The sequence below is a fragment of the Delphinapterus leucas genome, chromosome 1 (assembly GCF_059928025.1).
Source record: "Delphinapterus leucas isolate spDelLeu-1000000601 "Yukka" chromosome 1, BTC_Dleu_Yukka2, whole genome shotgun sequence".
In the NCBI taxonomy this organism is placed as follows: domain Eukaryota; kingdom Metazoa; phylum Chordata; class Mammalia; order Artiodactyla; family Monodontidae; genus Delphinapterus; species Delphinapterus leucas.
This window is the reverse complement of record NC_143129.1, coordinates 89,812,894-89,828,340: the sequence shown is the minus strand read 5'-3', so window position 1 is coordinate 89,828,340 and position 15,447 is coordinate 89,812,894. Positions and strand designations below refer to the sequence as shown.

General features: G+C 37.4%; 1 protein-coding gene across 11 annotated transcripts in view; it reads right to left on the bottom strand.

The window, feature by feature from the left end:
- The window catches only part of DENND2C (DENN domain containing 2C), a 92,089-nt gene continuing 76,642 nt past the window's right edge, over nt 1–15,447 (bottom strand). For 7 of the 11 annotated variants that reach the window (XM_089917409.1, XM_089917404.1, XM_022583836.3 and 4 more), the window contains 5 exons: nt 8,774–8,815; nt 7,732–7,837; nt 3,255–3,494; nt 2,930–3,016; nt 1–1,677 (listed from right to left, as the gene is read on the bottom strand). In XM_089917409.1, the coding sequence (XP_089773535.1) occupies nt 1,646–1,677; nt 2,930–3,016; nt 3,255–3,494; nt 7,732–7,837; nt 8,774–8,815 (507 nt within the window). In that variant the 3' untranslated portion in view covers nt 1–1,645. The other 4 variants (XM_089917433.1, XM_089917437.1, XM_089917441.1 and 1 more) reach the window with 3 other exon arrangements.

Genomic DNA, 15,447 nt, shown 5'->3' with positions numbered 1-15,447 from the left:
TTAATAAGCTTTTTTTTTTTTTTTAACATAGGCCTAGTTCTATTTTCTTGGCCCACATCTATAGGAATTGAATTATACAGCACCCATCTTAAATGGTGTCTGCTTCAGATCCATTCACGCACACCTGAATGGGTTGTAGTGACAATACTGCACAAGTTAATAAGTTGTATCATAACACAACTTATAATGCTTTAAGTTTGAATATTTTTTATCCCAGTTAAAGCCATCAGCAGGAGTTGAAGAAAACAAACTGATACTTGCTGTAACATTTATCAATTAGCGTTACACCAATGCTGACAAATTCCTCTTTCATACCACTACTACTACTTTAGATATTATGGATTGGAGTGATTATGTGGTGTGTGCCCAGGAAATGTCCATATTCTGAGTCCAATTTAACTAGAGCAAAAAGTCCAACATTTCTAGAGGAACCAAAAAAAGTCTCATCTAGACACCTATAGTTTGAAGTCCCTTATTCTCAGAGCTGCAAGTTGACTCTGGTACACTTCAGCTTAAAAAACAAAAACAAAAAAAAAGCTTTTTCAATAACTATAGTCCCACAGAGTTCAAATTTCCATCTGTAGGAATAACCAACTTTCTATGTGTTCATAAACTAATAGTCCTAGCTTCAGTTTAAAGTTATTTAAACTCTGAATTCCATTTTCCTCATTAGTAAAATGCAGATGCAAATATAGTTGATTTAAAGACTAAACAAGATGACATACATACATGTACCATTCATGGCACATGGTGGACACTAAAAAAGAAGGTAGTTCTCATGCCCTTAAAGGACATTTTCCTGTTATATATTTTTTTCTTTTCTTGTTTTTGGCCATGCCATGCGGCATGTGGAATATGCATGGGGGATGTTAGTTCTCGGACCAGGGATCAAACCCGTGCCCCCTGCAGTGGAAGCATGGAGTCTTAACCACTGGACTGCCAGGGAAGTCCCCCATTAGCTATAATTCCCCAAAGTTTAATGTTGACATGCGTGGGACAAGCTACCCAAGTGCCACACAATGTGGAGGAGGCGCTATAAAATGTCTATTTTTATAAGATACTCAATAACAGTGATAATACATAGGGCTTCCACATAAGTGAGATTCCCCTAGACAGAGCATTAGACCAAAAAAAAAAAAAAAAAGACGAGTATAGTCCTTAGCTCAGCTCAAACAGCCCATAGGTTTAAAGCTGCCATGGTATTTCAGTGATGAGAATTATGTGTGAAGGGCTAGTCCTCTACTTCTATCATGCCTCCGTAGTACCTTAAATGCAGCACTTTTCTCATTGTGCTCATCTTTGAGCTGTTTTTAAAATGCAACACCACCTCTTTCTTGTAAAAGACAAGTGCCTTCATAGACTAAGCTCAAAACACAAAGAATGAGCTCAAGAATCAAAAAGAAAGGCCACTTAAAAAAAATCTGGAGGCAGAGTAAAGGGAGCATTGGTTCCAGACCACTCCCAACAATTCTCCAGTGATTACTACAGCAGCAACAGGAGAATCCTGCTCCGAGAACCTGGCCCGCTCTGTAACCTTTCAACTTTCAAGACTTTGTAGAATACTTCAGGACATCTTGACTCTTGGAAAAATAGTTTCTTTGTCACTTTCTGTTCTATTTAGGATGGTGGCTGTCAATCAAAGGTTTCATTTCTTCTGAAGAAATTTCATTTTACTTCCTAAAGGAAAAAAAGTAGAGTGAACTCTCATTAGTTCATTTTTATTTATTATACATTATTTGAGGCAAGGGATTAACCCTAGTCATTCAGAACAGCCCAGAAGTAAGCTGCCATCTCAAGCTATCAGTTGATGTGTTTAACCACCAAAAAAACCCCAAACCAAACCAAACCAAACACACACACACACACAAAATCCCCACATTTCTAATTGTAGAGGTAGAAGAGAACTGAGACATCATCTAATCCCATGGTTTTCAAACCTGACTGTAGGTTAAAATCAGCTGTCCTGCTCCCCAGAGATTTTGTGGAGCCTGGTGTGGGGTGGATTTTCTTTTTGTTTTTTCTTTTTCTTGCCGCACCACACAGCTTGCAGGACCTTAGTTCCCTGACCAGGGATCGAACCCATGCCCCTGCATTGGAAGCGTGACGTCCTAACCACTGGACCGCCAGGAAATTCCCTGGATTTTCATTTAAATTCCCCAGAGATTATAATATTGTAATCAGAGCTGAGAACCACTGATCTAATCTAACACCATGGTATAAAGATGAAATAATAGCCCTAGACATAATTTGTCCATGGTCTCTCAGCTAATTAGGGGCTAATTTTAATTAGGGGGGCATATATTTCAAAGATCAATATAAATACCATAGAGTACAGGTTCTTCATTGTTTGGGGCTACCACACCACTGTTCTCCTACATCATACTGGATAATTAAAAGTTAACTATAATTGAAAAATCATAAACAACTGTGTTTCCTTATGAAGAGTAAAATTAGAGACTTGCAGGAAATCCTCTTTTGCCTCAGATGCCCTCTGAACCAGGTATTTTTAACCTGGAGCATATGGACGGGCTTCAAGGGGGTCCATTAACACCCTAAAATTATATGCATAATTTGTTTGTATGCTCCAAGTGTATTTTTCTGGGGAAAGGTGCAGATTCTAATAAGATTCTTCCAGGGATGTGGCCTAGAAAAGATTAATAATCATGATATCCAAAATTCTTATATCATGAGGGAGCTTCATCTGAGGAAAACAGCCCCATGGACGACTCTGATGGAGAATCCTAACCTCTGAGAAAGAGTTTTGTCTTTCTCCAAAACACTTTGGAAATAGGGTCATGGTTTCTGGTCACCCTCCTTGAGGTTATATTGTTGATGTGATGATAAAGCTTTTGTGATGAGGCATGCTTACCGCAAAAGTTTTTTTTTTTTTTTAACTATATTTATCTAACAGGAAAACACAGCAACTTACCAAGAGTCCGCAAAATTCTATTCACTCCACTGGGCTCAGACTCAGGAATTGTTTCCAAATACTGGAGGGCCCGGACCTCAAACAAACCTACAAGAAAAACTCATGTTGATGAAACTGCCATACATTTAAGACTGAAAATCAATTGAATAAAACTCTGTACTCACTACCAATGTACTTCCGTAGCTAAAACAATATCACAAAATAAATGTTTCCCATAATAACTCACAGTGAGCCCTTGCAGCTTTATGCTATTTTTTTTAATATTATTTTCAAATCTTTCAAGTACTCACTAAATACAGAGGGAGAACTTTATGATGAAACTGACCTTTCACCCCACTTTTCCGAAGCTCTCGGTCCTGGATGAATCCTGCAAACATCTGAGTTTCCATGAAGAGATCCAGGAAGTGGCGTACACTTCGGGAGGTGTGGGATTTACGGAATGGCTCCCTTTGGAATACACGCTCCCCATGCTCAGTGACAGTCATGCTCAAAGAATAATGTCCCACCAGTTCAACAAAAAACCTGACAAATGCTTCGGACACCAGAGAGTTGAGTGTCACATCTTCTGCAAAATGAACGAAGAAAGAAAGAAGGGGGGAAAAATCCCCTAAGTTTTGTGTTTATAGGGACACTGGCTCCAGTTATAAAAGTGACGCCTAGGGGATCACAGATTAAAGGACAGAGAATAAATGTAGGAATCCTCATTCTTAGCTTTCTTGTACTCTTCATGACCTGAAAAAAAGCAAATGGCTTATATCCTTACCTTCATGTTCTTCCCACGCATACTGTGGTCTGCACATCTGTGATTTCACTGTAATGGCTCTTTCAAAGGCCACCAGTGAGAACCAGCCAAATTTAATCTCCTTTTCTATTTTTACCCTCCTTTAAACTCTATGCTGCATTTGCACTGACCTCCTCCTCATTCCTCTTGTCTCCCACAACTTTATGCTCTCCTGATTTCCTGATTCCTCCCCTGCCTTTAGGACCAAACATTTGTTTTGCTCTTGCCTCTTCTTCTTCTTCCTAGGCATGGTCGTTGGACCCCTTCTCTTCAACATTCCTTTCCTTAAAGAGCTAACTGGTATATAAGAGAGAGCTGGCTTTCTTTGCCAATAATTCTCAACCTCAGATCTCCAGTCCTGATATTTCACCAAAATTCACTTTCTACATTTTCAGGCTACCTATAGGTGATCATCATTTGGCTGTCCCATTAGCACTTACATTCCATTTGTCTAAAAGTCACCATCTAGGGAATTCCCTGGAGGCCCAGTGGTTAGTACTCTGTGCTCTCACTGCTGAGGGCATGGGTTTGATCCCTGGTCAGGGAACTAAGATGTTGCAAGCTGCCCGGCACAGCCAAAAAAACAAAAAAAGTCACCATCTCAGGTTCTTTTGGGAAATTGGTAGACTACAAATCAAATAAACAATACATGCCAAAAACCAAATTCATTATATTTCTCCACCAAATCAGTTTCTCTCTCAACTTTCTCATTTCATATTGCATCATGATTATTCCATAATAAATAATAATGTATTGAGTGCTTTTACAAATTTTAAAATAATCCAGTGAGGTAAGTCTATTATTTCCCTTTTACAGCTGAGGAAACTGAGGCTCAAATCAAAGACATTCTCCAGGGTCCCCTCATCCAGTACCATGGAGAAGCTGCAGGACTCCCAAGTCAAGTGACTCTTAACCACTATAATATAGCACAATGTGTTGCCTTCCAGGTTCCAGGCTCAAACCTCAGGTTCAACTTAGACTCCTCCTTTTCCTCCCATAACAAAATAGTATTCTTTTCCTCACAATGTCTCTTGCTCTTTCCCGTGGGCTGACTGGGGATCTGGGACCCAGGTTTAATCAGACTTCTACCATGAAGCAGCTGTAGAATAGTGGGCAACTTGCTTTACCTCTCATCGCCTCTCTTTCCATATCTGTATAATGAGGTGGCTGATTAGGCCATTTCTGAGCTCTCTTCCGACATTACATTTTTATTCTTTTTTTAAAAATTTCATTTTTATTATTTGGCTGCATCAGGTCTTAGCTGTAGCGCGTGGGCTTTTCTCTAGTTCTGGCACGTGGGCTTAGTTGCCCCATAGTATGTGGGATTTTAGTTCCCCAATCAGGGATCGAACCCATGTCCTCTTCATTGGAAAGCAGAATCTTAACCACTGGACCACCAGGGAAGTCCCTACACTTTTATTCTAATCTAGATTTTTGTTATATTTGTTATATTTTGTTCAACAGACTTCCTTCTCATCTCTTTCTTTCTGCAGCTGAGAATCCATCACTACTTTATCATTAACACTTTTGCCCCACTCTCCCATCACCTCCAGTTACTGTCCCATCTATCCTCCAGTTTGCAGCAAAAAATTTCTTGGAAGAGTTGTTTATACCTGTTGTACCTACTTTCTTACACCTAATTCCCTTTCTTTAAAAAATTATGTTTTTCTATAACTTATTTTCCATTCTTTGTTTCTGTTTTAATGAATAACTTTATAGATTCGTAACATGTATGAATATTTCATAAGATCAGGAGTGAGACGACCACACAAGTGCCCACCACAAAGCTTAGAATAGAACATCACGTGTATCTCTGAAGTTCCCTGTGTGATGCTCTCTCAGTGGTGTTCTTCCCCTACTTTGCAATAGAGGGTGACCATTTTTTGTAATTTTGTGTGTATCATTTGCTTTACATTACAGTCTTACCATACACATCCAACACCAACAACATATTGTTAGGTCTTGTATGTCTTTGAACATTATATAAAACATTATATTCTTCTGCAACTTACTGTTTTAATTCAACGTGTTTTTAAAAAAATATTTATTTATTTGGCTGTGTTGGGTCTTAGTTGCAGCACGCCAGATCTTCAAAATGTGTGTTTTTAAGCTTCTTTTTTTTAAATGCTATATTCTCCTGTCAGTGGACATTTAGGTTGTTTCAGTTTTTGCTATCACATACAATAACACTATAAAAATTATTGTACTTGTTTCCTAGTTATAATGTACAAGAGTTTCTCTGTGTATATATCTAAAATGGAATTGTTGGGTTGCAGGATATGTACACCTTTAATGTTACTAGATGATGCCAAATTGTTTTTCTAAAGGGGTTGAAGTAACTTACACATTCTCATCAACACCTGATACTGTCAGACTTTTAAATTTTTGCCAATATGGTGGGTATAAAATGGTATCTCACTGTGGTTTTAATTTACATTTCCCTGATTTTGATGGGGTTGTGTATCTTTTCATATATTTATTGGCCTTTCATGTTTCCTCCTCTATGAAATGACTGTTCATATCTTTCCCCCATTTTCCTCTTGGGTTGTTCATCTTTTTACTTTTAAACTGTAGGAATTTTAAAAACTAAATTCTAGATACTATTCCTTTGTTAGTTATATTTGTTGAAAATGCCTTCATCTAGTTTAAGGCTTGTTTTTTATTTCTTTTAGGGTTAGGGAGATTGGGGTTGACATATATACACTATTGATACCATTTATAAAACAGATAACTGATGAGAACCTACTGTATAGCACAGCAAACTACTCAGTGCTCTGTGGTAACATAAATGAGAAGGAAATCCAAAAAAGAGGGGCTATATGTATACATATACCTGATCCACTTTGCTGTACTGTACAAACTAACATAATATTGTAAAGCAGCTATACTCCAATAAAAATTAAAACAAAAATAAAAACAAAAAAACATAACTGCTTACTCTTTCCTTCATGGAATACTTTCTTCACTCAGTTTCTACAATATCACATACTCCTGGTTTTTCACCTACTTCACTAGCTGCTCCTTTTAGTCTCCTTTGCTGGATCCTTCTCCTCTTCCCAACTACCAAAAGTTGGAAATCTAAGCACATCATTCCCAACCAGGGCTCAATCCTTAAATCTTTTTAATTTTCTCTCTATACTTACTCTATTGGGCTATTTCATCTGTTCCCACAGCTTTAAAATAGCAACTTTTAAATGTATGTCTCTAGCCCAAATCTTTCCTCTGAATCTCAAATTCACGTAAATAAATGCCTACTTGATATCTCCAGCTGAAAGTCTGCCAGGTATTGGATGTCCAATAGGTATCTCAAACTTAATATTAAAAACTGAACTTTTAGTTAGTCCTCTAAACCTGCCCCTTCTCTAATGTTCCCCATTGGTAAACAGCCTTAGTGTTCTCCTCTGTAGAATGGGGATTAAATCATAACACCTGCTTCATAAAGATATTACAAGGATGAAATAAGATGTATGCTAAGTGCTTAAAACAATGCCTGGCACAGAGTAAGCCACCCATAAAATATTATTCATCCTTTTATTCAACAAATACTTATTGAATACCTATTTACTGAATGCTGTTTAAAGTACTGGAAATAGAAAACAAATAGACGGTCACTGCTCTCATGGAACTTACATTTTAGCACATCAGATGGTGATGAAAGCCATGGAGAAAAATAAGGTCAGGGAGGAGGATAGGACATGCTAAGGGAACAGGAACAATTTTAAACAGGACAGTCAGAAAAGGCCTCACTAAGAAAGTGACATTTGCGCATGGTCCTGCAAGCACAAAGAGCAGGAGCCATGTGGATATCTAGGGGAATAGCATTCCATACATGGAACTGAGCAAGTGCAAAAGTCCTGAAATAGAAGGGGACTTGGCACAGCTGAGGGTGAGCAAGAAAGCTGACTATAAGCTTATGAAGGCACAGGCAATCTCATACTGCTATTGCATATGCTTTGGCAGGGTGCTGGGCATTTGGTATTTACTGCCTTGACCTTAAATCCTCAGACCACTTGTCTCATACCTTGTAAAAAATTCTGCTCCTGAGCCAAAATTTCGTTTCGTTCTTCCAAAATTTGTATCAGGGCAGCCTGGAGTTTAGGTGGTAGAATTTCATCCTCATCAGATACCTTAAGAGAAGAAATTGAGATTTTCATGAGCTTTGAGAAAGTCTCAAACATGCCTTATTTAAGTACCTCAAAGTCCACAGGTGGCTTTGTATATATTTTGGCTGAAGAGTCAGTCTCAAGCTTCCTTCCCTACATTGAGCAGAATCCACAAAACTTATGGTGCATACATCTTCATTACATTTAAGAAAAATAAATAATATGCCTTATAAAATTTTCTGGTACTTTCCCACAAAATGCTTCTCATCTCCAAGTCTTATGCTATATTACAAAGATCATCCCCAAATAAATGGTGCTTCACATGTGACGAGCTGACTGATTCTGAAAAAAGACAGTCTTGGGAAACATTCTTTTCACCCTGCCCTCAGTGCTCACAAAACTATATACAGGTTACATACAGAGGGCTGCTCTAAGGCTTTACTAACTCTCCTCTCCACTTCACTATCCAGAATAAGTGACACTTCCTTTCTGCCCCTACTGTATCTTGTATAAGTTTCTATTACACCATTTCTAAAACTTTATGGCTATGTCTGCTCCCTCTCCCCTCCCCTTTAAACTATAAGGCCTGAGAGATCAAACTGAGTATCTTACTCATCTTTAGTTTCTGACTGGCTAACAGAATATCTAGAAATAACTGGTGCTGAATGCTTGTTAAATTTAATTAAATTAGAGACCTATACATCAGCCCATAAGACTTGAAGGGAGGGTTACCTCTTTTGAGAATGGCATTTAATCTGTTTCCTCCTTCCCTAAATTGGGACAGTGAGCTATGAACCCAAATCAAATTTTTCAGGTCAATCTTGTATGATTGGCCGCAGTGTCAAGTCAAGTATGTGTAGGAACTGTAAGTCTTGCCTGAGTCACCTTCTCTAAGTACTTTCACATATTTTCTGGCCAATTATACCCAAACATTACATAATCACCTCCTTTGTCACTCACCTCCTGTAAGAACTTGTCTGCACAGAGATCAACTATCAGCACCTACGGAATAAAGGAGCCAGACAAGTTAAACCAGAGACAGTCACAGAGAAATACATTAGACACTGCTAGATCAGGAAGAGTGTTTTGATTCTTTCATGCAAAGGGGAATAGTTTAAAATAAACTTAAAGGTTTATTTGTTTTGTTTCCTTTCCTTTTTTAAAAATTGAAGTATAATTGACTTAAATATTATATTAGTTTCAGGTGTATAAAGTGATTCAATATTATTATACACTAACTTAAAGTGTCAGCCCATTTAAAAGTTAACTCATCAACACAAGTAAAAAGAATTTCAAGTTAAAAAAAAATGATGGCAGCGCACCTAGAGATTAAAAGAGACTAAAAAAACCACACCAACCAAATGCACTGCATGCACTTTATTTGGAACTTAATTCAAACTATTAAAAATTTATGAAGTAATTAGAGAGCTGAATACTGAATTTTTCTGATATTGAGGAACTGTTATTAAATTTTTTAGGTGTGATAATGGTATTGTGATTATGCTAAAAAATGACCTTATAGAAATTCATATTGCAATATTTAGAATTATGAAATTATGTCAGGATATACTTCAAAATATTATGGGAGAGAGGTAGAAGTATGATTGGCCAAAACTTTGTAAGTATTTAAGAAGGGTGATTGGATTTATTTTACTCTCTTGTTTACTTTTACATATGTTTAAAATTTTCCATTATAACAAGTTAAAAAAATAGGTTAATACAAAAATCAGAAGTGTTTCTATACACTAACAATGAAGTGTCTGAAAAATAAATTAGGAAAACAACCCCATTTTCAATTGCACCACAAAGAATAAAATACCTAGGAATAAATTTAAACAAGGAGGTAAAAGATATTTGTGCTGAAAACTATAAGACACTGATGAGAGAAACTGAACAATACACAAATAAATGGAAAGATATTCCATGCTCATGGACTGGAAGAATTAATATTGTTAAAATGTCTAAATTACCCAAAGCAATCTACAGAGTCAGTGCAATCCCTACCAAAATTCCAATGGCAATTTTCACAGAAAGAGAACAAACAATTGTAAAATTTCCATGGAACTACAAAAGACTCCAAATAGCCAAAATGATCTTGAGAAAGAAGAATAAAAGTAGAGACCATCATACTTCCTGATTTCAAACTATATTACAAAGCTATAGTAATCAAAACAGTATGGTACTGGCATAAAACAGACACATGGCTCAATGGAACAGAATAGAGGGTCCATAAATAACCCCCACACATAGTCAATTAACTTTTTTTAATAATTTTTAAAAAATTAATTAATTTATTAATTTGGCTGCACTGGGTCTTAGTTGCATCACATGGGATCTTTAGTTGTGGCATGAGGGATCTAGTTCCCTGACAGGGGTCGAACCCGGGCCCTCTGCATTGGGAGCACACAGTCTTCACCACTGGACCACCAGGGAAGTCCCAGTCAATTAACTGATGACAAAGGAGCCAAGAATATAAAATGGGGAAAGGACAATCTCTTCAATAAATGGTGTTGGGAAAATTAGATAGCTGCATGCCAAAAAATAAAATTGGATCCCAATCTTACACCATACACAAAAATCAACTCAAAATGGATTAATGACTTAAACATAAGACCTGAAATCATAAAACTCCTAGAAGAAAACACAGGGGGTAGCACCTTTACATTGGTCTTGGCAATGATTTTTTGGATTTGACACCAAAAGCAAAGGCAACAAAAGCAAAAATAAGCAAGTGGGATTACATCAAACTAAAAAGCTTCTGCACAGCAAAGGAAACCATCAATAAAATAAAAAGGAAATGTAAAGAATGGGAGAAAACATTTGCAAATCATATATTGGATAAGGGGTTACTACCCAAAATATATAAAGAACTCATACAACTCAATAGCAAAAAAACCCCAAACAATCCAATTAAAAAAATAGGCAGAGGAACTGAATAGACATTATTCCAAAGAAGACATACAAATGACTAACAAGCACATGAAAAGGTATTCCACATCAGGGAAATGCAAATCAAAACCACAATGAGATATCATCACCTGTTAGAATGGCTAGCAACAAAAGACAAAAGATAACGAATACTGGCAAGAATGTGGAGAAAAGGGAACTACTGTGCACTCTTTATGGGAATGTAAATTGGTTCAGCCACTATGGAAACAGTAAGGAGGTTCGTCAAAAAATTAAAAATAGAATCAGCACATGATTCAGCAATCCCACTTCTGGGCATGAAACCAAAGGAAATAAGATCACTATTTTGAAGAAACAGCTGCACCCCCATGTTTACTGCAGCATTACTTACAACAGACATGACAATGGAAACAACCTAAATGTCCATCAACAGATGACTAGATAAAGATGTGGTATGTGTGTATGCATACACACACACACACACACACACACACACAAACACACACAAACACACAATGGAATATTATTCAGCCATATAAAGAAGAAAATCCTGCCATTGGTGACAACATGGATGCTAAGTGAAATAAGTCAGGCAGAGAAAGACAGATACCACTTACATGTGGAATCTAAAACAAATGAATTCACAGATACAGAGAACAGATTGGTGGTTGCCAGACATGGGGGTGGGGGATGGATGAAATTGGTGAAGGGGGTCAAAAGGCAAAAATTTCCAGTTATAAGATAAATAAGTTCTGGATATGTAATGTACAGCATGGTGACTACAGTTAATAATACTACACTGTATATTTGAAAGTTGCTAAGAGTCTATCTTAAAAGTTCTCATAACAAGGAAAAAAAATTTCTAACTATGTGAGGTGATGGATATTAACTAAACTTACTGTGTAATTATTTTGAAATATATGCATATATCAATTATGCTGTACATCTCAAACTAATACAATGTTATACGTCAATCATATCTCAATAAAACTGGGGGAGAAAAAAAGGTTAACCCATCAGTGTAATAGGGAAGAAGAGCTATTTCAATAAGTGGTACTGGGATAGTTGGCCATCCATATGAAAAAAATGAAACGACCCCTACCTCCATTTTTTCTTTTTGGCCACACTGTGTGGCTTGCAGGATCTTAGTTCCCTGACCAGGGATTGAACCCACGCCCACAGCAGTGAAAGCAGGGAGTCCTAACCACTGAACTGCCAGGGAATTCCCCCTACCTCCTATTATATATTAAAAAAATCAAGCCCCCGACTTCAGAAACAAAAATTAAAGGCATAATAATAAAGCTTCCAAGAGATAATATAGGAGGCTATGTCCATCAAGTTAATATAAAGAAAAACTTAAGCAGTTCACACACACACACACACACACACACACAAAAACAAACCATAAAAAAATTGATAATTCTGACCACATTAAAATTAAGAACACCACTGTATTTAAAAAACACCATTTTGGTGAATGAAAAGGTAAGCTACAAAGGGGCTCGTATCCAGAGCTATAAAAGAAGCTATAAAAACACTTCTTACAAATCAGTGAGGGTAAACAATTCAGTATAAGGATATAGCCTATGAATTTTACAAAAGATGACAAAAAATGACATTCAAATGGCCAATAAACATATAGAAAGATGCTCACCCTCAACCATAATCAAGGAATGCCAATTAAACCACAATGAGTACAACTACATACCCATCAGATAGGCTAAATTACACAAACTGATGACAACAAGGGCTGTCAAGGACGTGGAGCAACAGGAACTCTCATACAGTGCTGGAGGAAGTTTAACTTGGCACAGCTACTTTGGAAAAGCTTGACTTTACCTACTAAAGTTGAAGGTTTACTCTATGACCCAGCAATTCCATTTCCAAGTATATGTCCATAAAACTGCATGCACATATGTACCAAGGGTCATGAACAAGAATATTCATAGCAGCATTATTAATAACTCCAAACTGGAAACAACTCAGATGTCAATCAACTGTAGAATGGATAACAAAATTGTGGCACATTCACACAATGGAATACTATACACAATTAGAATAATCAAACTACTGTTGTTAAACCCATCAACATGGATGAATCTTAAAGACATAATGTTGGGGACTTCCCCGGTGATGCAGTGGTTAAGAATCCATCTGTCAATGCAGGGGACATGGGTTTGAGTCCTGGTCAGGGAAGATCCTACATGCCACGGAGCAACTAAGCCCACGTCCTGCAACTACTGAGCCTGCACTCTAAAGTCCACGAGCCACAACTACTGAGCCCACGTGCCACAACTACTGAAGCCCACTTGCCTAGAGCCCGTGCTCCACAACAAGAGAAGCCACTGCAATGAGAAGCCTGCACACCACAACAAAAAGTAGCCCAGCTTGCCGCAACTAGGGAAAGCCCACACGCAGCAACGAAGACCCAACGCAGCCAAAAAACAAAAAAAGACATAATGTTGCTCCAAAGAAGCCAGACTGAAAAAAGAAAAGAAAGAAAGAAAGAAAGAAAATACTGTATGAGTTCACTTATTTCAAGCTTAAAACCAGGCAAAACTGAATTACATTGTTTAGGTATACATGCCTAGGATGTTAAACTATAAACAAAACAAGAAAATGAGCACCATGAAAGTCAAGATAATGGTTACCTTTTGCAAGGGGTGGGGAAGGGAACAGTGATTAGAAGAAAGCATGATGGGGGACTTCCCTGGCAGTCCAGTGGTTAAGACTCCGCGCTTCAAATGCTGGAGGTGCAGGTTTGATCCCACATGACACGCGGCATGGCCAAAAAATCCCACATGACACGCGGCATGGCCAAAAAATAATAATAATTAAAAAAATTAAATTAAAAAGGCAAGATGGGGACTTCTGTTTCCATTGCCATAATATTTCTATTCTATTCCAATGTTGGTTACATAAGCATTCACTATGTGATAATTAACTGAGCCATACATTTTGTTTGGGCATTTATCTATACGTGTTTTATATCTGAAACAATTTATTAAATTAACCCAGAGTAGTTTCTGTGTATGATTTTTTAAAAAAGACCTATTCTTCTATACAATGGAGAAAAAGACAGCCTCTTCAATAAGTGGTGCTGGGAAAACTGGAGAGCTACATGTAAAAGAATGAAATAAGAACACTCCCTAACACCATACACAAAAATAAACTCAAAATGGATTAAAGACCTAAATGTAAGGCCAGACACTATCAAACGCTTAGAGGAAAACATAGGCAGAACACTCTATGACATAAATCACAGCAAGATCCTTTTTGACCCACCTCCTAGAGAAATGGAAATAAAAACAAAAATAAACGAATGGGACCTAATGAAACTTAAAAGCCTTTGCACAGCAAAGGAAACCATAAACAAGACCAAAAGACAACCCTCAGAATGGGAGAAAATATTTGCAAATGAAGCAACTGACAAAGGATTAATCTCCAATATATACAGGCAACACATGCAGCTCAATATCAAAAAAACAAACAACCCAATCCAAAAATGGGCAGAAGACCTAAATAGACATTTCTCCAAAGAAGATATACAGACTGCCAACAAACACGTGAAAGAGTGCTCAACATCACTAATCATTAGAGAAATGCAAATCAAAACTACAATGAGGTATCACCTCACACCGGTCAGAATGGCCACCATCAAAAAATCTACAAACAGTAAATGCTGGAGAGGGTGTGGAGAAAAGGGAACCTTCTTGCACTGCTGGTGGGAATGTAAATTGATACAGCCACTATGGAGAACAGTATGGAGGTTCCTTGAAAAAGTAAAAATAGAACTACCATATGACCCAGCAATCCCACTACTGGGCATATACCCTGAGAAAACCATAATTCAAAAAGAGTCATGTACCACAATGTTCACTGCAGCTCTATTTACAATAGCCAGGACATGGAAGCAACCTAAGTGTCCATCAACAGATGAATGGATAAAGAAGATGTGGCACATATATACAATGGAATATTACTCAGCCATAAAAAGAAACGAAATTGAGTTATTTTTAGTGAGGTGGATGGACCTAGACTCTGTCATACAGAGTGAAGTAAATCATAAAGAGAAAAACAAATACTGTATGCTAACACATATATATGGAATCTAAAAAAAAAAAAGGTTATGAAGAACCTAGGGGCAGGAGAGGAATAAAGACGAAGATGTAGAGAATGGACTTGAGGACATGGCGCGGGGGAAGGGGAAGCTGGGACGAAGTGAGAGAGTGGCATGATGGACATACATACACTACCAAATGTAAAATAGAGGGAAGCAGCTGCATAGCACAGGGAGATCAGCTAGGTGCTTTGTGACCACCTAGAGCGGTGGGATAGAGAGGGCAGGAGGCAGATGCAAGAGGGAGGAGATATGGGGATATATTTATATGTATAGCTGATTCAGTTTGTTATAAAGCAGAAACTAACACACCATTGTAAAGCAATTATACTCCTATAAAGATGTTTTAAAAAAAAAAAAGACCTATTCAGAATAACACAAGAATTAGCCCACGGCTCAATACTGCAAATAAGATACAACTTCAGATTCATGTGTACTATAGAATTTTTCTCACTTTCATAAACAGATACAAAAATATGATAGCATAATGTATTAACAATCATAATTACATATTATTATTAATTAATGACATATCCACCACTGTTAAAGATCACTTGTTTTCATTTGCCAGTGCCCCAGTCTTTTCCACAGGTACTATTTCTCCCAT